Source organism: Bombus pyrosoma, linkage group LG5 (assembly GCF_014825855.1).
Source record: "Bombus pyrosoma isolate SC7728 linkage group LG5, ASM1482585v1, whole genome shotgun sequence".
Lineage (NCBI taxonomy): Eukaryota > Metazoa > Arthropoda > Insecta > Hymenoptera > Apidae > Bombus > Bombus pyrosoma.
The window spans coordinates 4697328-4722609 of record NC_057774.1 but is presented as its reverse complement, the minus strand read 5'-3'; the positions used below and the strand labels follow the sequence as shown (position 1 = coordinate 4722609).

Below are 25282 nucleotides of genomic sequence, written 5' to 3'. Positions count from 1 at the left end.
TTACATTCTCCCTCTTCGATCTCTCTCTCTCTGTAGCGCTGTTCGCTTTTTGGTCGATCTATGGACAATATGGACATACCCGAGGGGACAAGAAGTTCCCAATTCGCGTGTTCGTACCTGCGCGTCACAGATTGCAATTGCATTAAGCTGCAATTTTGTTCTGCAAAAAATGCGCTGTTCAGCTTGAGCAAATACGTGACACACACGGCGCCGGCCTGTGTCTATTAATTTCGCATTGAAACTGTGTCGCAGTACGGACGAAATCATTCTCTTCGACGTGCCGCTTATTTTTCTGCCTCTCGATTTTCCTTTCGTTCTCTTTTTCATTTTCCTTTTCACCTTTTTTCCCCTCCCTCCGTTAGGACACGGCGATGGTGAAAAATATAGCAAAAATAGGGGTGAGCGGTCAAAAGATATACGTGATTCTCGTTGATCGTTCTCGTATGGAAAAAAAGTCGATCGACCCGTTTTCAGCATTCAATTCTTTTGTAGTCGACTCTTTTTACGGGACAGCGTTTCCGTCCTGAAAAAAAATTCATCCACGAGTCAGGAGATCCTAGCGAGGAAGCATAAATAAATGAATAGTCTAGCGGGTCTTTGGCGAACCTTCGGCGAATGGTACACCAAGGAGTATTTTAACAAAGAAGGTTTTTCAGAAACACGAGAGGCCTTTGAGGTTCGCCTTGCGTAAAGAGCTTTTCACGAATTTCCTCTGTCACATTGCTCCGCGATAACTCTTTGATAAGCCGATTTGAATGTAGTTAATAACCGAACGCGTTAGCTAATTTGCTCGGAATTTTTCGCCTCTCTGCCGCGTAAAATCTCGTGAATAGGAAACGTCGTGCCGAATCGACGGCGTGTTTGTCATGTTCCAGATTGTCTCTGGTATCTGCGCGATTTTATATTTGAACGGTGCTCCAACGATACGGGATCAGTTTCGGTATTGCGTGTAACTTATCGTAACGAGGATATTCGAGGATTTCGAAACGGTTCGAGCCGAGTCTTTCGAAAAGAAAGAAATTTTACCGATTTCAAGCCTGTGGACCCTTTGCCACTCGTCGGTCAAGGACTCTGAGACAAGGATAGAGTGACAGGACGCTTTATTTATTTTACCAACCTTCGAACCCCTCGTAACACGGAAACTATAAAGGGCTCTACCGAATTCTGATCGCAAATTGGGGCAAACGGGGTCCTTGTCGTTGAACAAATCGGTGCCATTAAGATGTCGCGTCCTATGCCTCTATTTCTCCTTTCACCGCTCGAACATTACCCCAGATTGCCCAGGATAATATTTTTCGTTGCTCTGGTAGTTTGAGCCAAAATGTCAAACGCGTCGATGCGTCGCTTTATTTCGGACGTCGTTTGTGTCTCGCAAGAGGCAGGGGAAATGTTTTGGCATTGTGAGCGATCTATCTTCAATGATTGCGTTGGAATAAAGTATGCGATGTTTCTCTTCTTAAGTGGCCATTCGTGGCGAATACTCTGCACAAACGAGAGGTACCTTTAAACGGACCATCATTCTGGATGTATTTTGCAAACAATAAGGACAATCGTTCCTTGTTAAGAGGACTATAACAGAGTGAATTAAATGCAAGCTGGCCCGCTTGTGTTTCGTGTTTTCTAATTCGAAGATGAGGAGGATTATTGGTGCATGAATTCGTATGCGTCGTTTTTACGCGCTTTTTTATTATCCACCTAGAGCTGACTTTGTACCATTAACCGGTTTTACGTTACTCTTATGCACTTTATGCCGTGAGTAGCGCGGCCAGACCTCGCGAATAACCATAAATTCACATCGATTTTTCGAAATACGAGTATTTTCCACGACAAGTATTCGCGCGAAAGAAAATTGCGATTCTTTGGGCGAACGCGCTGGCAAAAGCTCGGTAGTGGCAAGCGCGAGATTAATCATCGTTGAACGTTAGCAATCGAATGTTGAATCGTAACGCGAGAAGTAAGTGGGTCTTTGAGAACGACAGCGTCCGACACTCAGCGTCCACTCGAACGTGGTCGAGATAGGCCGTCATCGATAGCTTTTGTTCTAATGAAAAAAGTGAATCAATATTGACGTCCAGACGCGACAGTTAACCGCGTTACGCGTAACAGCTGACTCGATTGCCGAGCCTTTTCCCTGTACCTGGAACTGACAACGATCGATACTCTCGTTTCGAAACTGGCTGACTGGCTGCGACGCGACGCTTCGTTTTGGCATCGATGGTTTCTCTCGTGACGAAAGAACGGGATCACTGTGTAGATTAAAATACCAGGGATAACCGTTTTCTCCGTTGAAATCTCGTCGGACAGCTGAGCATTCCGTCAATGTTTCAAATTAATAGCGTCGACGTAGGATACGTGTTCTGCGTATCGACAGCGGCCACGTTATCGAATCCTTTCTATAACGAAAAACATATTTTCGTCGTTTTCATCATCTCGATGCTATCGTGGATGCGCTAATCTGTAGAAGCGCGGCATTCACGCAAATTCTCAATCTCCGCGTTCTGCGAAATTCATCGAAGGGTGAGCGAAGCAAAAGAGATACGGTCGGTCGGTTGCTCGACGAACAAGCTTCGATTCGACTGTACTGCGAGAACAATACGACGAATATTCGTGTTCGGTGACAGATGGTTCGATCGGTGAAATCGGTAATAGCAGTTGCTTAGTGGCGGTGGTCGTACGGATGACGCGCTATTGTCGCAGAAGCAACTGTAGACAATCGAGGGTAAAAGGGGTGGATGAGCTAGTGACTGAACTTGCTATCTCGCGTCAGTAGGATGTTGGTAGCAGCGACGGGCACCAGGTAAGCGTGCTGACTACACCGGTGGCAAGGGTGGATTTAACAAGCGATGTTATCTACTCGGATGAATGCCGACCGCCCCTTGCCCTCTTCGACCGGTCCTCGACTCGGCTCGATAGTATCTTCTTGGGCTACTTGCATCATCCTCGTCGTCGAGAACCTCGGCAACGAATGCGAAAACTCGCCTTTCTCCAGCTTCTCCCTTTAAAGAGTCTTTTTTCACGCACGTCGTTGCTTGGCCAGCTGCGAGAGAAAGCCGTCTCGAGACTCCGCCACGACAGTCAAAACTCATCGCTCTCGAGAGTATCCGGTTGAGAATACCATGGAAACGTTCGGATGCTGTATTCCTTCGCGAGAACGAGCCGATCATCGCTCGGTGGAGCAAAATCGAAAGGAGGTAAAGAAGCGGACGACTGACGGAATATCGACCGCGAACAGAATCAGAGTAAAAGAGCGGGAACGAAGGTGGTGCCGGGGTAGCAATTTCGTCGTACGATAAAATTTTGGAAGGAATTTCTCAAACCGACTTACACGAAGGTTGAAATCGAGGTCGTAAAGAGGGATGAAATGGAGTCAAGTATTTCACGGGTCGACCGTTTGTTTCTAGAACAAAGAGAGCCCTGAAAAGCCCTGGCCAACGTCATTCCGAGACAACGTAGGAAACACCGGGCTCCCGATGAATAACGACATTACTCGTCCCTGTTACTTTTATCATTTTTCTCTTCTACGCCGCCGCGATTCCCCTCCATTTCTTTTTTCCTTCCTAAATATGTGTATACGCGTGTATACTACGCAAATTTCTCACGCGTCTCTCGCGTGGGAGCGAAGAACGCTAACCAAGCCCATTAATCTCGCTGCCACCCTGAAGTTTCTCGTTTCGGGGTGCATCCACGTGCCCGGACACTCGGCTACGGGAGACTCGGGACGGTAATTAAAGCGTGAATAAATAAAGCTGCAGGCGTAAATCCAGAGGCATAAAAAACTCCAGACCGCTGAATGAAGACGAAGAAAAAGAGGAACCTCCTCTCGACTATGAAGGAGAATCGAAATGTCTGGAAAGAAAGCTACGAAGATACGCGTCACAGGGGTTTGCTTCGCGGCATCTTGATCCTCGATCTCGTCTAGCGGTTCGTTCTTTTCGACTTTCTGTCGGATTCATTTAATCGCGATTCACCTTTACCTTTTGAAACGACGTGACGCAATGCCTAGCGGATTATCGAATCGTCCCGTTCTATTAGAAGGAAACGTAAAAGGTCACGGACCGCGGCGTGCCACCGGGAACGGATAAAAGGCAAAAGGCCAAAGACTGTGAGTTTATACGATACGGACACGGCGGCGTCAAAAGAGAATCGGAACAGCGGAAAAGTTTCGCTTCCGCGCGACCCACAGAGCCGCGATTTGTTTCGCTTTTATCACGAGAAAGCAGAAAACGATCCGACGCGGTATATAAACGGCGTCGACAGCGTCGCTTGCTTATAAAACGGCCGTCTATGTGTACGTTTTAAAAGGAAGAGAGAAAGGAACAGTGGACGGTAAGATATTGGCCGATTCACTTACTCTCATGAATATGTATTCGCGTAGCAGTCTGTAGACTTCCGGCCGGCAATCATTATTCTTAATAACCGCCATTACGGGCGGCGTGCCGCGAGGATTTTTCAACGCTTGGATGCGGCGTGACAGCGTAAAACGACGATAATAAAATTATGCGCCGGATAGGATCACACCGGACGCGTTGAAACTCGATTCTCGCGGGAAGGATACCACGGGGAAGCAACGAAATCGGGCAAAAACCGGTATCCCTTTATCCTATCTCTTCGCCCCAACGACGATTTTCGTGGACATCTTTGGACGCGTATCGATTTCTGCGGCTGGCATAAAAACGCCGTAAGGATTCACAGCGAAACGATCGAGATCGGTAAATGACGCGCGTTTGACCAGATTCGTTCCCCCACCCCTGTAGTTTCTTCAGGCTACTCACGTACATTTTGCTCGCGTTGTTTCCCCGACCATCAGCGTCGCGGCGCAATATTTACGGGCTTGCTTATATCCCACGGCTTACACGCGTTTGCATTATTGACGCGGTTGGTAAGAACCTGTTCCCTCGAGGCCAGCTATCGTCGGTAATGGTTGCTCTCTGCAGTTGGCTGGCCCAAACAATTTCAAGATAGTAACGTCGTATTTGTACGCATTTACTCGCGAACGGCCGTGTAAGAAAATCAAGAAGAACCTTCGCACGTCCCGGCTACCGGCAACGAGGTTAATTACCTATCGCGTTTCCACCGCTTCGCCTGGGAATACTAAAACGAGCCAGCTGCATTCAACCCTATTTTTTCAGAGGCTTTTGTGCTCTTCCTATCGCGGTTTTTAATAATCCGCTCGTATTACTTTCCGCCCTTAATTCCGCTCCCCAGTGTACTTTCAGTTCTTGATTCTTTACTGTGCCACGTTTTTTTCACGAGAAATGAAATTGAGTTTCGTTCCGTCCAAGTTATTACCCGAATCGTGTCACGAATGGGAAACGGCGTGTGCGTGAAACGAGCGCGCCAACCTTCTTTCTACCTCTAGACGAGGTTTAAACGCTTTAAGACAGCATCCGACGCGATACGACGCGAATCAGTCATCCGAAACACCGATGCCTTCGTATAATTACGTTACACACGAAACAAATCTTTCTCGTGGATAACCGACGAATGTCTTCGGAGCTCTCTCGCAGCAAGACGAGACGGGACGAGGCGAGACGACAAACGGTGTTTAAGTCTCGCAGCCGAAACTCTTGTTCGAATTGCAAAGCGCATTTGCGCGTTACGCTGCTATTCTATGCAACCGCAATTACTCGAGATGACGTCGCGAATGGAGACAACTGCCGACGAGGTCTGGATTCGTCTGAGGAAACAAGAGTCGACCGCGGCGTGGAAGGGGCAAGAAGGAAGAAAGGAAAGGAACGGGCGCGTCCGTGTTGAACGCTGCTGCTGTTACTATGCTTTTCTTTAACCGGGTTTCCACGATCCGTTCTCGTCCCGCGATTCTTCTTTTCCTTTCCCTTTTGTAACAGCGGTTGCTGTTCGTGCGAGAGTAACGAACCTCGGTCTTTAGACTGAGGCTTCGTCGTGCGCCATTGCGAGGCGGTATTGCCATCGCGCGTTCTCGGCGCGCCTCGTGTGCACCCTCGATCCACCAAAAAGCCCCGGTAAACAAACTTGGTGCACGCGTCGCAGCACGGCTACGCGACAAAGCGCATTATGCGGCTCGTTCGTCGCGCTCCCAGCGTTGCATCGACCAACCTTCGGGATTCGACAGATTACTACAGCGCGTGATGTCACGCGGCTGGTCCGGCTTCGCCGTTCCATCTTGTTCAAACATCCAGCGATATTTTCTACCCTCCGAGCTCCTCCTTGGGTACCCTAGGAAACTCGTGGACAGTGCCTGCTTGTTTCGTTTCATTGATCGATGGTCTTACCGGATAATACACATAGTTATTATTTTCTCAATTACGCTTGGATTCCTGTAGATTTTCCAACTGGCGAGACCGAGGGAAGAGTGAGGGCGTTCGAAGTCGTTGAGTCTCCGGGGGCAAACCCACGCGCGCCATTCCACCATGAATTCATTCGCACCCTCATGAAATTCAAAGCAGTCGTTACACCGCTGCAACGCTGGCACAACGACAACGAACAAGACGACGACCGTGAGGACGATGGGAACGATGGTAGGCGACGAGGCGCGACATCGCGGATCGTGTACGACACATTCGGCCACCCACGCGCGCCTTTCAGATGTTCGATGTTTTATTTATAATTTGTTTATATCATCATCTGTTCAACCTTTCGCCGTTCGTGCCTGCTACGAGGTTCCGCGAGCATCTTTCTTGGCGAAAAGCCGGTCCTTTAATTTCTTGGAAGATAGATACAAGCCCTCTCTCTCTCTCTCTTCTTTTAACTATTCGTAGTTTTCGCTGAGTCGATGAACGTCGAAGCGCAACTGCTCTTTTATGAATTACGTAGTCAGGTTACTCTCTTGGCGATTACAAAGAACGTGTCTGGCTGGAATTTTGACTATAGCGACGGTACTTGGGAAGGGAAAGTGTTATCGTAAGTTTCAGCAGGGACGGCGTATCGCCAGGTGATTCGCTTTAATAATTCCATAGTTTACAGTTAATGGATCGCTCGGGGATTAAGTGGCGCTCGCTGTAACGCGCGTGTAGATAATTGAATGCACGCATCTAAATCCATAGCAAATTGGACGAAATCTCCATCAAACAGTTAACACTTAAGCCACCCTCGATTCTCGCGTTACGATTCGATTAAACCCTCTGTTAAATCGCGTGTATTCCTAAAACAGGACCGGCCGAATCGGTACATCGTTCGGTGAAATAATTTTGCGACGTGACCGGCAACGCATCGATAAAGGCGTTACACGTTGAAACGGATGCTACACACTTCGATAAATACAAGTTGATTCGCGCAAATGAAAGCGATCGCGTGTAACCATATCAACGTTTATTTTCATTTGTAAAGAGAAAGGACGAAATATAGCTTACGCACGATGCAACTTTTTCCATCGCTGGCACTCCGATACATTTGCAACGGCGTAATTATTTCGCGATTTGCCGCGTGGGAAGCTTGAAAATCGTTGTAACGAACGTCTCGACACGTTTCTCGAACAAATTCGATGAACAATGAAATGCCGCGATTGATTTCATTTGCTCGTACTAGACTATGCACTGTACGCGTAATGGATAGACGGAACAATGAGTTGTATTTTCAGCGAACGCGTGCAACGATTCCGATCTTGGGAATCGTTTCGCAATAAATAGCGATACAGCGATACCGCGTGGAACAACCGTGGTGACATTGGAATTACCTTCGCAAATGCGACGCATAGGTTACGCGGTATTACGGCAGCGTTAAATCGAACCCAACTGCCATTTTCAGAGTGAATGTAAAGGTATGTCGCTGGCTGTAAGGCCGCTACGATCCAAGGACTGCTTTGCCGGTTGCCCTGAATGCATACTTTAAACAAATTAACCTATTCGCGATCGGACTTTTCGTATTTTCGCCGAGACTGTTTCAATCGTGGCGAACCCATCTCGGCGCAAAGCTTTGAGGCCGTTGTTATTCGTCCGTGTTCTCTAGTCTTCTCCAACAAAAGCAAAAGATCGTTGGACCGGTGTTTCTTCTTTTTTTCTCGAATAACGTTAATTAGTTTCCATGAGTTCGGATTACGTGGAAGCTCGAAAGCATCGGTTTAACGACCGTCGACGTCGGCCAAACGTCGTTTTTATCGTGCAAACGAGCCGGACGCTATAATCCACAAAGCCCGATTCCTCTGGTTCGCTCGAGGTAACGCGAATTTTTATCCAAACAATAAGAATTTCTTCGACGTTGTGCGGGGCAGGTACGTCGCCGAGCATTCGAAGCGATCGTTAACGCTTTGAAACGGCCATACAAACGGTCGTTAACCAATCGGCAGTACAGCAAAGAATCTTTATTGTTTACCATTGTTGTGCAGAGAACGTTCGGATCTAACGTACGCTCGAAGGAGACGTATCTGATCGCGGGAAGATTTGGATGCGGGTGAACAGCCACTGAGGTCGGATAAGGGTTAGCGAATACGTTCTTGCCAGCACGGAACGTACAGGCGTATGCGGCCGCGACTCTAAGGAGGTCAAGTGCACTTGTCCATGCTTCTAGCTTCCATCGTTTTCTCGACTTGGAAGGCTACTTCGTTCCACCGATGTGACCTCCTCCGCCGTTCGTTTCTCCTTTCTCTTCTTCGTTTTTACTTTAATAATCCTGCCAGACAATATCGCAGCCCGACCTTTTCCACCGGCCATTCTTCAATCTCGAATGCATCCAACGGTATCGTTATTAATTTTAATTAAACTGCGTTATTGCCCTTTATTGTACTTCGGGAACAGTCAACGAAATTAGTTTCTCAGCTAGCGGATCGCGACCCTTTCTCGCGACGCCGCCAGACTCACCGTCATCTGCAGCGTTGCGAGTGCAGATGCGCGCGCGCACACGCCACTCCGGCGAAGGTAAATATTCGTTTTCGAACGAGGTGGATAGAAGTTTGAGATCCTCGCGAAATCACGAGGAGTTTAAAGTCTTGGAGTGTAGAGTGTTTGATGAGGAGTGTCGCGTCGTCTTCGTGCCCGTCCAATCTCCAACGGTTTTCCTTTATATCGACTGCACCGAATTAGTCAGCAGCACCGTTTACCGAATAACTTAAGTCACTTGGACTTAACAATCATTGTCCTCTTTTATAACCGTTCCACCCAACTTCGAAACTAACTCGATTCGATTCGAGTGAAATTTGTACGCGTGGAATTACGCGACGTCAACCAAACGAGCGTTCGTTCCTATCGGATTTCGATTTTTGATTGGAAGGGATTAAGAGAAAAAAGAAACGTATCGGAATAGAATTTATGCTATTATATTAATGGCCAATATAATTTCGTTTTTCTTTCCATAATTGACGTTTCCGTTATATTTTGATTCCCCAGTCTTGCTTGATAAAGTCTGCGGCTCTTTCTCCGACCATGTTGACCGAGGCGACAGGATTACCAGAAACCACCTATGAAACGCGTTCGGAGAAAATAATAAAATAAAATATATAGTGTCGAAGGTAATTTAACGAGAAATATGAAAAACGTACCGTAGGCATAACGGATGCATCGGCTACTCTCAGTCCTTTGATACCGTGTACGTTGAGTCGATTATTTACCACGGTCATCGGATCCGAACGCGGGCCCATTCTGGCGGTGCCGGTCTGATGATTTTCCGGTCTTGTGTTCCAACGTATAGCACATTCCCAAAAGTCATAGCTGTCTGGCTTATAACTCTCGCACGCTGGTATTTTCACTGGTTGACGTTTCAAACCTAGCTTCCGCATGATCGGGGCCTTCGATAGTTTGATAATGTGTTGGATTCCTTGAATTAAGACGCTGCGATCGTGTTCGGTCCCTAAATCGTTACCCCAGATAACAGGCGGATCGAGTGGGTCGTTGCTGTTCAACGTAATGCGACCTACCAACAGAATTCGAGCGATGCGTATGAATCGAGTGAAGAAAATGAAGTATTTTACGATATCGAGGCAAAGACAACTGTTCACCTCTGCTCGTTGGGTGTAGATTCACGGCCGTAAATTCGACAGCCATCTTGTTGTTTATCTCGGCCAAGAGTGTACCTACTTTAGGTTCGCAAATTGCTTGGTAGCCGGAAAAGAATACCTGGATATCTGGATCATCCGCGGTAGTGAAATTGGATGTCAATATTCCACTAACTTGAGCCAAGCCTGTGCTAGAGAGTGGTCCAGTTTGGTCTCTAATGTACTGTTCGACGTTACTTTCGTTGAACACTGGATAATAAGTTTCGCCCACGGTGAAGACTACACCATAGGATTGGTGGTTGTGAAGATTTTCACCAACGCCTGGTAGATCCATCACTACGGGAATCTTCTTGGATTTCAAATGTTCCTTAGGTCCAATTCCGGACAACATCAATAGCTGGGGTGAGTTTATCGCTCCCGCTGACAAAATCACTTCGCGTTTTGCCCTTATGATGCGCTTCTTTCCATTCTGCGAATAAGATCAACATCGAGGTTAAACGATGGAAAATTCGTAAGAACGTTATGTTATAAGTTTGATACAACGTCGCACCAATAACACATTGACTCCTGTCACTTTCTTGCCAATGGTCCTAACTTTGGTAACGGTGGCGTTCACGGCTACGTGAAGATTCTTACGATGCGCGACGGGTGTAATAAACGATCTAACGCTGGTCTGTCTCACACCGTCTTCACTGATAGTTTGAGCTATACTAAAACCTGTCATTTTTTCTCCGGCAAAATCTTCGGAAACGCCGAAACCTACTTCCTCCGCTGCTTTGAGGATATGCCAAGCGAAAGGAGGTTGATATGGGAACCTGTCGACATTCGGATATTAATTCGAAACGTCTATCGAAAGAAATAATTTTCAAAATACTACTGAGATGAAGATATTTCGGATCAACGAACCGTTGCACGGTCATAGGACCTCCGGTGGCATGATATTTCGCGCTAACTCTACCAATTTCCGTGTTATTCTCCGACTTGAGATAATACGGTAGCACCTGCAAGGAACATATTACGAAAGTTGAACAAGATTTTCTGACGATCCACCTAATAGCGCTACAAATATCGATAAACGAACGTACGTCTTTCCAACCCCATCCTTCGGCTCCCTGTTCTACCCAGTTCTCGTAATCCTTAGGATGACCTCTATGATACGCCATACCATGGTGAAGCGTCGTTCCTCCGAGATTCTTACCCCGAGGCCAAGCACATCTTCCATTGGTACTGAGGCAGGCGTTCGATTCGTTCGTCGTTTTGTATTTCCAGTCCAACTCGCCGCCTATACGTATCACGTTTTCATTCGATTAAACGCATTTTTCGCATAAACCGTCGCTACGATCGAATGAAATTAATTACCGAGGTAAAGCAGAAGATTACTGGGTATTTCAGCTCCTGCCGGCTCATCGGGACCTGCTTCGATCAGTAAAACTTTCCAATCTTTGACTTCGCTCAGTCTTCCAGCCACTGCAGCTCCACCAGCACCGGCTGCACGAAACGTGAAACGTACGAGTAGAATTTCGCGTAAAAGCCAGATAACAATTGTTTGATAAATGCTCGATAGACGATTGATTTCAAAGCTTTTCACAACTTACAACCGACGACGATAAAATCGTAACTAAGGTCTGGCTCCTTGATTGGCCTCACGCGCTTGCACGGCTCACCAACTTCCGGATTTCCCGCTAACAGTACGTTGAAAATCGTCAGTAACATTAGTCCGTTGTTTGCAGAGCAAACATCCGTAAGCTGAGGCCCCCCTAGGTAGGGATCGGCACATTGCAGATTTGGATACGAGAGATCGAACAAACCCGACTGCAATTGTGAGCAATAAGGTTACAACAGAAGGCGTAGCATAATGGTGATCCGATAAACACGTTAAAATAATCCGTTTGTACTCGGTAATTTGTAAAATAAGGATGGGAACGTACCATATTGTCAAAGAAGATTGTAGCCAATTGCAGTTGCAAAACTGCGCTCGGTAGGCTTCGTTCTGCTCAACTGACTACTGTGCGTTTCCTTACATCCCCTTTTATACTTGCAGTTTTATAACATCGATACGCAAGAAAATGATAAATGAATAATTTCGAGTATACAGGTAAAATAACAGAATAATACTTTTAAATTGGCCATTATCTCAAATGATGACAGCTATTGACAAATAGCTTGTCGGTAAATAATCTGTCGACAAACTCGCACAAGGACTATTTATTTTTGTTTAACGCGAGTAGAAAATGTGAAGCCTTGTTCAAATTCTGTTAGACTAAACATTCCTCAAACACCGAAGTGTCTATTCCGCTTAACATTAAGCTCTTTTCGAACGTTTTAAACTACTTAATTAAGTACAAGTCAAATAAATATGCCATATTCAGAGACAACTTACCTGTCGCTAATGTTTTCACGAAATATCTGAGGCCACATGCTTTTATCAACATGCATTGATGCATTAATGCATTAGTACACGCATTAGTATCTTTAAATTATCTGTTAACTTTTTCCAGCCGAAGATTAGGAATTGCCTGAAAATTTGTATACCATTGCACTCAATGCTTACAGACAATGCCGGGCATTTTCCGCAACGAGCTTCCAACAATGGACATTCGATTACCGTTTACGTTTCTTATCTGGGACGGTGTACGTACGAAATACAATCAAAAGATGAATTATAAACCCTTATTCAGAAGAATAGGTCAGTTTCAGTCAGGATTGTCGCAAAATTCCCTCACATTCTCCCATTCTATCCCTACGTTCCGTATATCACATGACATGAATTTTCTCCTATTCTTCTCTCCTACTGGCCTCTTCGCGCCGCGTCTATCTCACCTCCATTTGTATACAGCGACCTGTAGACTCGATAAGGAGAGTGAAATAGTGATAGGAGTAGTATGGCGTCATGTATTTCCTAGAGAGAGAATTTTTGCGGCAGTAATGAGTTTCAATGTTGCTTGGCAGCGTTCAGGACATAATAAAGAGACAGATGATAGATCTCACAGGAATAATTTTACCTTTGTTTCAATTTTGTTTAGCGACATTCTCTTGTTTTTAGTTAATTTTATTATCTTTTTTCTACTGTTCTACTACTATTCTATTCTATCTCGTTACTAATATCCCATTACTTATTTTTATTATATTATTCATCTCGAAATATTGATTTTTGTTGTAATTCCGACTTACGGGAGATCTCTGCCCTAAGCATGGAATAAGCGCGACCGCTAACAATTAACATTCATGATATTCTTCTTAGTATCAATAATAATGGGACAGTTTCAACGAAGAAAACTGCTGTTAACAGAGAGAAAATCGAGTTTTAGCCATAAATAATAAGCATAAACAAACGAACGCGGTATATGTATCTGTATAATCGTATGTGCGAAGGATAGTAATAGCCTAATTCTAAATGGACGGAACAGCTTCGAAAATTATTCCGACTGTTCTTCAGCTACGATCTCGATCAATATTATTATACGTTAAAGGAAATTCGAAAATAAAAATGGATGGAGATCGCATGTTAGATGCTAAATAAATTTAGCAAATACTAGGTTAGGGAAAGTACCTTGTGAAATAAGGATAAATGAAAGGATACTATCGTGAATAAAAAAACAAAGAGTGCAGAAAGAAAACAAATTAATATTATTATTCAGCCAAGTAATTGTTGGTACAATTAACTTGATATCAATTCGGTAACAGTGATTTACATCTCTTTGGTATGTTTCTATTTCGACGTTGGTACAATGAAATAAACGAATGTGCGACTGGCAACACTCGTACACGCGAGGAATCTTTTGCATTAAGGCCATTTCAGTTTAGTATAATTAATAGGAAAGCATACGCGTGAAAGGTATTATAATTGTGCGCGACGTATGTAATCACGTACGTACGTACGTATAATACTTAATCGCGAAAGACGATAATAAAACTGTTTCGATTTAGCTTCGTATCGATCCAGATAACGCAGGTTATTTGGATAAATACATTTACCCTGAACGTCGATTCGATAAAATCTCGAAAATCCCAAAACTGATGCTTATCTACGAATAGAACGCGTGGAAGAAGTGAAAATTCACGTTAAACGAATTCCGATAGGTGCTTAACATCGTAACGCGAAAATGGGAAGAACAAGTACAGGAACAAGTGGTCGTAGGAAAGAACGGAGAATGTAAAAGTAATAACAAGATCCGCGATAGTTGAATTAGCTAGTGCCAGTGTTCGTCGATTCTCCGTTCCACAGCTTCGATCGACTGGATCGCAGCGACTCGAGGAGAAAGGCCGGCACTCCGCGTCCTTTAGCGTCGTCTCTTTGGTGACGTTGCGCCGGCACCTCGACGACACGGCACAGCGCTGCACTGTAATTCCTTTTGCAGAAAGAAACCCGCTAAATCATGGACTAGATCGATCGAGGATCTTGACTACCAGATAGGCTGGTCCCAGTCGATGTATTTGATCCCCCAAAGCAACAGATCCAACGAGTTGTCGATCGTGGAACGGGAACTAGGAAACATGGCAAATTGCTAGTGACTATGCGCTAGACTTTCCGAGGTGCTGAGTACTTCCATACGGAAGATGGACGATGCCCGTACCATTGTGTCGGCTTAACACCCCAGTCCATCTTGATGAACGCCGCTGCCCTTTCGCCGATCATGATCGCCGGAGCGCCCGTGTTGCTGGACGTTACCTTTCGAATCGAAACACATTGCTCAGACTCCACGCAATATTCATCACGAGAGAAACAAAAGAGAAGAGAAGAAACAAAAAGATAAATACTTGAGGCATGATGGACGTGTCGGCGACTCGCAACCCTTTGATACCATGTACTCTTAATAGCGGATCTACAACGGCCATCGGGTCTGAGGCTGGACCCATTTTACAGGAGCCTGCCTGATGATTCTCCGGACCTGTGTCCTGGCGCATGGCGCATCTCCAGTAATCGTTGCTTAGGAACGGATACTGCGAGCAAGCAGATAGAGGTTGGTTACTGAGCGTCATATTATATTTCGCCATAGCGGTAGTGTTGCCGAACGACAAGGCTATCTGAATTCCCTCCAGCAGGATAGCCATGTCCAATGGATCGCTCAAATAATTTCCATGGATTATGGGTTTCGCGAGAGGATCGTTGGTAGCTAACCGAAGAGTTCCTGAAAGAGAAACAGATTCGTTTATGCAGAGTGCACAGTCTCGTACAACGTACGTAGATTTACAATCGAGCGTCAAACACAGGAAATCGCAAGACGCGATAAAAATACCTTTGCTACGGGGTTGAGTATTCGTCGGCGATATGCTTATGCTACGACGTCCACCATCCATGAGGGCTCCTACTTCCCCTGTGGTGGCACACGATGCTTGATACCCACCGAAAAAGAACTGAAGATCAGGATGATCGGAGGTGGTGTAGCTCGAAGGTAGAATTCCCGTTAATTGGGATAAACCCGTGGACGCCATGGGCCCTTTTTGGAAAGAGACGTATTCCAAGGCTGCCGCCCAATTCAGGTCGAATTCGTTTGGTTGATTTATGGTCCAAGACAGTGTGTACGACACGTGATTGTGTAGATTCTCACCGACTCCTAAAAACATCGTATTTTGCTCGAAAAGTATCGACAACGTAACAGACGTTCGTAAATTACAAGAACGATGTACGGCCGTTTACCTGGAAGATCTTTAACGACGCTCACGTTCACGGCGTCCAAATGCTCCTTTGGTCCAATTCCAGAGAGCAATAAGAGTTGAGGGGAGTTGACAGCCCCGCCAGAGACGATTATCTCACGCGAGGCTCTTGCCACGCGAAGTTCCCCATCCTGAAAATACGTACATAAAGGTAATCTGTATTTAATGAGTCGTTGCCATTTAGTCGAGAACAATGGTTACGCGTTTCAAGTTATAAAAATAAAAAAAGAATTATAGAAACCAACGTGGGTCCATGAGCATCCATACGTGCCGGTGATTATGAAAGTGGTGTAAGTCAAAGAACCAAAAAAAAAAGACAGATTTTCGTTTGTTTTGTGCTGTATCGATTTATGTTTCTATATTATGGAAGAATTTTTGTCAAATAGCTGTGAAATGACCAACGATACGGAGATATCCGTAGGAGTTTCGCGTTGATCTTGACAGTGGTGTAAGCGCGTGATTTTGAAAACTTGCGAGAGAAAGATAATTACACACGTTTGCATTGTATCGTTAAACAAAGGTTCGGATATACACAACGTTTTGTAGAACATCAATGCACCCTGAAGCAGAATTTCATGTTTTAAACCTGTCACCGAAAAGGGGAAAGCCAAAATTATATTGTAATCCGCAGTTACCTCAATTATACGCAAGTGAAAGGCCAGTGACAAAAGAAAAATATAAAGGCATAATGGATCTACTACCCGATATGCCAGCGATTCATCGTGAATATTTTAAAGCCCTTAAAACGTCCAAAACAGGCAATTTTGTTGTTGAAGCAGAGACTAATTCGTAATTAATTATACAAAATTACGACTTCTATAATAATAAAAATAATATATACTATAAATAAATGAATTTGTTTATTTTTAACTTGTATTTTTAATAATATTCATTATTGTCAATATCGTGAATCATATTTTTGAATAAGTTTCCTATAAAATTGTAAAACGATATAAAAGTGAAAAAATTGAAAGATTATAATTTATTATATGTCTTACCAGATACTGTCTTACGTAATGGAGAAATATCTTTTTAATTCGTTCGAACGTAAAAATGCAAATAAACAATAATTTATTACTTACACCATTTTCATAATCATCAATGATATGTATTATCGAAAAGGAAACAAATGAACATCTTTCACCTGATAACTCGATACGCGTTATCGTTTCATAATTAATGACGCGTATGCAAAGGATATATGTATGTGCTATACACTAACTTTGTAGTATTGAACACCGACTGCCTTCCTGTTTTCGATAATGATCTTCGTAGCAGTGGCATTCAGAACGACCTGCAGGTTTCGTCTGGAACGAATTGGTTGGAGGAAAGCGGTCGAGCTGCTCTGTCGAACTCCGTTCTTGCTCATCGTTTGAGCGGTCGTGAACCCGATGATCTGATCACCGTTAATGTCCTCCGTGATCGGGTATCCTCTCTCGACCGCGGCTGCGAGGATGTCTTTAGAAATGTCGGGCCTCCAAGGAAACCTCTCGACGTTGAGCAATCCATCGGTTGCATGGTATTTCCGTCCAACTCGATTGATCTCCGTGTTATTCTCCGAGCACATGAAATACGGCAAAACCTATCGCAGAGTGAAAGAAAAGTGTGTCGCGCTAAGTTTCCTGCGGGTTATTAGCGTGAATCAGACTGACGGATTATTGGTAAATAGCTCTTGTTAACTACACGCGATACTATTTTCGCAACTATTTCTAGAAGTAAATCGGCGTCCGTGCGTGCACACGCCATCTGTTTAACTTAAATTTTATTTAACAGCGACCTTTTCGAACGGTCGTTTTCTTCTTTTTTTAGACTTACATCCTGCCAAGACCATCCCTCGTTGCCCATCGCTGCCCAGTTGTTGTAGTCCGTGGCGTGACCTCGCGAATACATCATACCGTTGTGAACTGACGTGCCGCCGAGGTTCTTGCCTCGTGGCCAGCTACAAGATCCTCCCATCGAAAGACAGGCGTTCGCTTCGTTCACGGTTCGATACTGCCAATCGATCACTGTGCCTGTTCGAACAAGACCAAACTAATTTTCTCCAACTCCTTCATCCGATTGATTCTCGTATAAACGGTGCAAAACGTGACAGCAAATTACCTAGAAACATAGCGACCATGCTGGGGATATCGGTACCAGGTGGTTCGTCTGGCCCAGCCTCGAGCAGCAAAACTTTCCATTCCGGTAGATCACTGAGCCTAGATGCCACAACGGAACCGGCTGTCCCCCCTGCGAATCAAACGTGAAAAAAAAAACCGTGAAATCATTTATTAGACAGTTACCGAGATCGTCATCTCGATCAAGATCGTACGAAACTCGCTTCACATGGATGAAAACGCAAGGCCCGATCGAGTCTAAGGAGCACCGAGTATCCGTCTCGGTACACCAGTCGCGGGGAAAGTGGTTCGATAAGGCCTTGACCATGGTACGCCAACAGGTAAAAGTAATTATACCGTGCGTGTACGTTTATGCTTCACGTACGGTGGTTCGGTAAGCGAAACGTGTTTCAATGCGTTGCTTACACGTGACGCGTGATTCTACATACGTAAGCGCGTGCACGTCGATGTAACGACAAAGTAAAAGAGCGAGCTAGACGTACAGACAAAAAACCTGGATCAGTACTTTCATCTTAAAAAGGGAACGGCTAGTTTGCACGAACTGTAGTGCTCATTTTTATCATAGGCAACTTTCGCGTATCGGTTCTCTGCGAAAATAAGGCACGCTCGCCTCAACCAGAAAGCGTATTCGTATTCCTCTGTGATCGCAAATCATTAATATAACTATGACGTCCAAATTATCCGAGATATCCTCTGAAACAGCAATATCGGTACATATAGGTGGCGCGCGAGAACATCGTTATTCATATGCAAAGAAAGTATGTAAAATAATATTCGATATGAATATTTTTTTACAGAAGCGATAATGCTCGAGGGAACTCCACCATTTATATCGCATTCGTTATCTTAATTCTCGAAAAATAACGTCGCAACTGAATAGGTATATGCAGAAGGTGGAACAAATTAAAGCGATCGTACGTTCGCGCTATGCGATATATTATCAGAAAGAAAGCCGTAGCCAGAAAGACATACCTTGACGAAAATGAGGAAGCGAGAGAGCTAGGGTAAATATATAGCTATTTACGGCAAATAACGCGTAAATATTCTAGTTTTATCTTTGGCTACATCGAAACATGTGTATCGCAGCTCCGCTAGTCCCGCGTTGCGAGCGAGATATTTATGAGACGTAATTATGAGCCCACGCTTCGGAAGATTAATACGTCAAGCTTTGGTTGTTGCGGAATTATATCAAGCTCATCGTTGCTGTTCGAAGTAATTAACAGACTAACAACATGTTCATGGAGTTTAATATTAATTAACGATAGTACCCGCCCCAGGCTTTTCACAGGTTCGATTTTTCACGTCGTGTCGTTTCGTGTAGATTTAATTATCGAAACAGAAGTTCGCACAACGGATAGCGTACGCTTTGGGGATCCTCTGAAACGCGTAATCGCTTGACGTTTCAGTCGATTGTTCGTTTCGTTTATGTAAATTAGGAATTCTTAGTTTGGAATTTACACGCGAAAGAAGATATTGACGGGAATGATTAACCGATTTCGTTCAATTAGTAATTTACGTCGAAATAATTTCCATATAATTTTCTTTTCCGTGAAATGCCGGTGTAATCACGATGTTGCACGCGCCCAGAGGTATTACGACTAACGAATACCGAAGGAACGCAACCGCCACGCGCAATCCGATGAGCCAGGTTAACCGCGATAATTAGTTCCCTGTTTAATCAGTGCATCGTTGATTCCATCGATGAAATCGCAGAAGAGATAGTCGGTTATAGGTGCAGTATTCGATGCTTCTTCGAGAACATTCTTCGATTAATTCGATCGATCGTGCTCAATAGCGCAGAAAATAAGTCGTTTCTATGCTCGTTCGTTAATGTTCTTGACCCGCGTACTCTGTCTACCTTTCTCGCTTAATCGAGTAAAGGTAGACGCAGGTGTGTCTAAATGATTCTTCGACGGTGAGAAGCTGGACAGTGGAAACGAAACGCGAAGGAACAGCTGGCAGACGAAGAAACAGAAACTTTGGGCGACTGGGTCGGCTGATTTTACAAACTGGCGACTAAATCGGCTATCGATCTCGCGGATTCGTCATCGTTCGGGAAAGAAGTAAATGTTGGAAAAAGAAGTTTCCTGCTCTTACGAGCCGAGATTGTTTTTCTCGTGTTCAGAGCCGAAGCTCTATGTCATTTTCCGCAAACTCCAGTGCTATAACGGTACGAGATTAGCAGGTGAAAACGGTTCTGCTTGGGCAAAAACGGCCGACTCGGTTGCATAACCGGCACGGCGATCTATTACGAGCCGAGCCGCCGAAAGGTGTAGCACGATCGAAAGCAACGCCCCGCACTCGGTTATTCTTCGGTTTTCACGATTTCCCATAATTTTCTGGCAGCTTTATGTCTTCACGGGATCGGATGAACCGTACCAAGCTAAGTTATGTCCGCGTAGAAACGTATTCCCATACACGTACAGCATACTCCTGGTTCCTTTCCGCCGACTCGCTACCACAATACGCGAATCTTCCTACATGACCCAACGTTGGCCACGATGCGGCGTTATTTACGTTCCAGCGGCAACTTGGAGTCTATTCGCGTATAAAGAGAGCCGGGCTGCTTATTCCGCTCGTCGATTTGTATCTTTATAGCTCCTGCTCATTTCTCCCTGACGCGACGGTATGGCTTATCGTCCTATGATATCCCGCCACCGTGCAGACGCTTTATCCGTTCGGTCAAGACGTTTCTATCTACCTTATGTAAAGCCACGTCGTTGAATAAAAAGTCGCGCAACGTTCAAAGACGTTATTCCACGGATATTTGCGTGCAGCGACCATCGAGAGGCAAGTTCGATCGGCTTTTGAACGAAGCTGTACGACGAACAGGAATTTCACACTAATCTGCACGTAGCCGCGCATCGATGGCCAGGGGCAAAAAGGAACGTGAAAAATTGCGTATAATCGAGGAAAAGTGTCACCGAGAAAATAACGTTTTCATCGCGCGATACGCTGAATATTCGGCGAGATTATGCAAATGCGGGCTCGGCCGACTATAAAATATTTTGCGGTACGCGACCTAGCGAAATGCATATTTTATCATCGTTGCCGCGGCCCGCGTGTATATCCCCAGACGAGTGTTCGTGATTCGTCCATTTCGTCATCGGCGATCGAGCGTTGCCGCAACATCCTTCTAATCTTAATCGATACATCTTCGAAAGCGATCGATCTTCTACATATCCGATTTATGTAACGGAAATATCGCGGTTTACGCAGCTTGTTGCAGCGACACCGCGAATCGGTAAAAACTTTCGCCGAACCTTGTCTTCGAGTTTTCGATCACCTGTCTTCCTCGAGACAGTCCATCTTCCAAATTATAAACACGTACAATTGCAGCCGCAAACGAACTCGATCGGTTGGTTCGTCATTGGCAATGGGATAGGTCGCAGTAAAGTCTAACCGCGTGTTACGCCGAGCACAGACGACAGACGTGAGAGACGGCGTGACGCGTCCAAGAGATCGACGATGGCGTACAAAATCAAATTATTAACACGCTAATCGCGCTAGTTCATCGAACGAATAACAGTTCGTATTAATATCGCATCTAAACGATCGACGATCTCGAGCCATCGAATCGAATTTTCGGCGTTGCTTCGTTCGCGATAATCGACGAATTACGATCGAACCAGCACCACTGCAGCGCTCGAATTCGCGATAATTTTGTTTGACCTCCACGCGTATGCCCGTTTACCGAGATTGAAAATGTTTCTCGATCCGGCGTACCGACGCGATATAGTTCGATCGTTTCTCCAGTCCCGCATTCTGAAATATGCATAGGAAGAACGATGTATTCGTTTGATGCAGCCTCTAAGCGCATTTGCTTTAAATATAATTATGTGGGTTTTCACACTCGTTTTCCTGTTTCGGACGTACGAGCGAAGCCAAATTTTCCATTGCTCTCTTTCGATGCTATCGATAAGCTATCGCAACGTCAGTTTTTTGTTTTCGCGAATTATGCATTGGGGCAACAATTTTACAACCCTCTTCCCCTCGTCCACCCGTTCCACACGAGCCATGAACAGAATTGCATAATTAGGAAACAAACAATACAAATAAATGGCGAATCGTTGTTTGCACTTTAACATCGTTTTGCTTGATTACATGGTTACGTAGATGAGCACTTAGCGTTAAAAAAAGACCATGCTATCGGATAAGATAATGACGGTAATTATGCTCGACGATATCCAATAATCGTAAATACATGTCAAGGTTCGATTTTCCGAGTAGGAAGGAGAGATTTTCCTTTTTTTAACCGATTCCGTCAGATCGACTGCGAGTTGAGAAAAAGGAAGACTTAGATTTCGATTCGTCTCGCGATCCACGTTGCGCGTGTTTAAACGTTTGGGCCAAGAAACGTAATCGGCGAAGGAGAAACAAGGAGAATTATTTCGGAGCGTCAAACCGACGGAACGATGCAATGGTAGCCGCGAACTAGCGCCACGGTTTTACGCGACCGTTTTGCCAACCGCCTCGTGAAATATCCAATTACAGCTTCTTTTTTCCTCTCACCGCAAAGCTCAACCTGCTCCTCTATCTTCCTTAGCCTGTTAAACATACCAAGACAAGTTACACAGTCATTTGTTTCGCTCGTAATGAGTTAACTTGTCGCCAAAGTTTACTAATTACAGCTGTTTAGAAAACGTTAAGATACCGTTTGTTTCTTCCTACCGCTTCGCTCACTTTTATTACCCTTCGCGATACTTTCCTACTTTGATTTTTACATTTCCTGGATTATATATATATATATATATATATACCTCTGGTTGTATCTTCCTTTCAACGGTATAATACCTCGCTGTAAAAAAGATTAATCAAACTTTGTTATTTTCTACCAAGCTTCTGTTTACTCCGACCAGTTTTACAACGTACGACGTACCCAAGATATTCTTTAAACCCATAATACCCAACTTTGCGTTGGGAAATTGTTTCGTTCGCTTATAAATGTACCTAGAACCATATCGTTACGTTTCTTTCGAATTAAATTGAATCGTTCGTAAATAGACTATTGACCTAATTTCGGTTCATCCTATAAGAAACGGTTCCGATACGAATCAATTTGAAACAAAATATAATACATCTCGCATAACAGGATTCAAAGGCATTTGCATTCGATGGGAAAAGCTTCCTTCGTTAACCGTTCTCTTTTTGTCTGTCAGAAACACGAAATGTTAAAATTTATTTAACTTGGATCGAATTTCTTCTGGTCGCAGCGATACCGATTGCTGACTATTTATTTATTTTGATTTATGTTCGTACATCGGCCAAATTGTCTCGAACGTTAATTAAAGACGTAAAAACAAACTAATAAAGATTAGCGAATGACTGTTGAGTGAACGCGCACGTATACAAATACGCGAATTAATGCCTAGTATTTTTTATTCGAGATTGCACATAACACAGAAACAACACGTACTGGCTACGGTTGCTTAGACAGGCCGGGCGAACGGATAACTTTCCAATTGTAATCTCAATCGGGACACATCGGGCAGATTCAAATGGGACGAGTTGCGATTAAATGGCATACGTTTGCTCGAGTTGTCCTGCGATTCGCAAAGCGAATATTCAATCGCGTGCATAGGAAAGGATAGAGGGATTGTCGCGAATTTCGTTGCAACGAATATCGTTTTAGAACGTTGAACGTCCAGTGAAACGCCGAATGCACTGGTGGTACAACGAATATCCACGACCCTGTAGTAGGCGGTGAACGCTTTATGAAAATTTCATTTCTTCTATGGAGAATATCGAGTAACGAGTTTAATTAAACGCGTTTGGACACGGCCGATTAATTCGTGTTTGCTAGAATAAAAGTTTCCCCTTCGTTAATCTATTACGATATTAGGCTGTTTGCATCCAAACGATGAGAAAGTGGTCGTTAGTAAATAATCGAGTACAAACACAATCGCGATGTAAATCATTCAGCGAAAGCCACTTGCTTTCGTTACAGTATTTTGAGTGGAATGTGTGAAAATTTTAGTGCCGGCTCGACTGGAATTATCGGGCATATTGTAGAACGACGTGCACGATCGTCGAGTTATCGAGTATACTCACCGCCGATGACGATAAAATCGTAGTAGTATTCGGCTGGATCGATAGGTCTGACTCGTTCGCAGAGGTGAGAAATTTCATCTTTGGCGCGGACGAACGTGTCCAGAAGGGTCATGAATGTCAGAAACTGAGATCCTGGACAGGTCTGCGCGAGGCTTGGTCCGAGATATGGTACCGGACAGGCCGCCGAGACTGACACGTTGTACGACATTCTGCGAAGAACAAAACAGGGGTTATTGTACGCGTAGTTGGAGTAAAAGGAACGATCGATAACCGGCGAACGATTTAATTGAATCGATCGGGATCGGAAGCCCTACCGCGTTACGCGACGATTCTCCAAGGGAAAAGCGAAACGGAATCGAACGAACCGACAAACTAGCGAATGGATGGTAGTGGAGCAGAGTGCTGCGGCGAAAGATTCGTTAATGACTCGTGAATGTTGGCGTCGAGAGATCGATTTGCTCACGGTGGCTGATCGCTGGTAGGCGTTTCGCGTGCGCTCAGGTATTCGTGTCTCGACGAGACTCCGGTTTTTGCCGATCCGAGTCAGGGACGCACCGCTGAAATCAACTCGATCGCGTGTTTCAAACTTGCGTCGACTTTCGCGCGAAAACACACGGGGGAATAGTCCCGTATACGTTTGATACCGTTTACATAATCGCGCGGGAAAATTAAGTATATTAAAAAATTGGATGGAAATAAATATTTGCATTAATTAGCGAGACGGAATTAATACAGACATAACAAACCGAGCTGCGTTAATTAATTTAGCTCTAATTAACGCGGCTGAATTTCCAACGCGTACCAATGGAATTAATAGCTGAAGAAATAAAGCAGAAAAAATATGCGCGAAAACGATTGTTATTAAAATGTACTTTCCCAACACTGTGTAAGATACAAAGATTATTCTAACATCCAGTTGTTTCGCGAAAGCTATTGGGCGACAGTAACCGCGATTTAGTAATATTTCATTGTTTATCGTTCCCGCGAAACCGTGCACCACGGAAATCGGACGAGAACAGTTTCGCGAGAATCTTTTATCGCACTGCTCTTCGTCGGTCCTGAACAACAACAACTGACGAACGATACTCTATCATCAGCGATTGTCGTTGTGCCAATTATCCAACAATCGTTTCCAATTTTACTTCTCTCGTAAGTTTCGTAACTTCCCGTATTATCGATCACGTTTGTCGTTATACCTTAAATCGTAAGTGAGGAATTGATCGAGGTATGCACCGTGTGATTGGCTGGATCGCTACACACAATTTCGGTTTGATAAGTATAACCACACGAGATACGCGTGACACGATGGAAGGTCGTACGTGCCCCTCGGTCTCGTAGCTGCATGCGAGCAAAATGTAACTGTAATACCTCTCACCGTAGAACGTCTCTTTATAATTCATCTCCCACCCCGTCGTAGTTGTTCTCCCCGGCGCGGCAAAGGCGCACGTGAATTACCTCCTACGTAGGAAAATCTCCGTGATTTTTTTCGATGGGTTGATTTTCTGATTCAACGCTTAACGAAGGTCAAGATCATCGTCGTCGTCTTCTTTGTCGCTGC

The 25282-nt window shown here is 44.7% G+C and overlaps 3 protein-coding genes across 3 annotated transcripts in view; 1 reads left to right on the top strand and 2 right to left on the bottom strand.

The window, feature by feature from the left end:
• The window catches only part of LOC122567533 (nephrin), a 253645-nt gene that overhangs the window by 42008 nt on the left and 186355 nt on the right, over nt 1-25282 (top strand). The gene's annotated exons all lie outside the window — the stretch shown is intronic.
• LOC122567536 (glucose dehydrogenase [FAD, quinone]-like) lies at nt 9211-11989 on the bottom strand. Its single transcript, XM_043726187.1, has 9 exons — nt 11830-11989; nt 11497-11713; nt 11261-11389; nt 10987-11183; nt 10808-10902; nt 10452-10716; nt 9905-10370; nt 9449-9819; nt 9211-9367 (listed from the first exon to the last, which is right to left on the bottom strand). Exons 1-9 carry the CDS (start codon nt 11830-11832, stop codon nt 9278-9280), a joined length of 1833 nt encoding a protein of 610 aa, XP_043582122.1. The 5' UTR covers nt 11833-11989; the 3' UTR covers nt 9211-9277.
• On the bottom strand, nt 13506-25084 carry LOC122567535 (glucose dehydrogenase [FAD, quinone]-like). Its single transcript, XM_043726185.1, has 10 exons — nt 24921-25084; nt 23725-23933; nt 17657-17785; nt 17372-17568; nt 16779-17138; nt 15540-15687; nt 15139-15456; nt 14660-15030; nt 14476-14570; nt 13506-14386 (listed from the first exon to the last, which is right to left on the bottom strand). Exons 2-10 carry the CDS (start codon nt 23930-23932, stop codon nt 14305-14307), a joined length of 1908 nt encoding a protein of 635 aa, XP_043582120.1. The 5' UTR covers nt 23933; nt 24921-25084; the 3' UTR covers nt 13506-14304.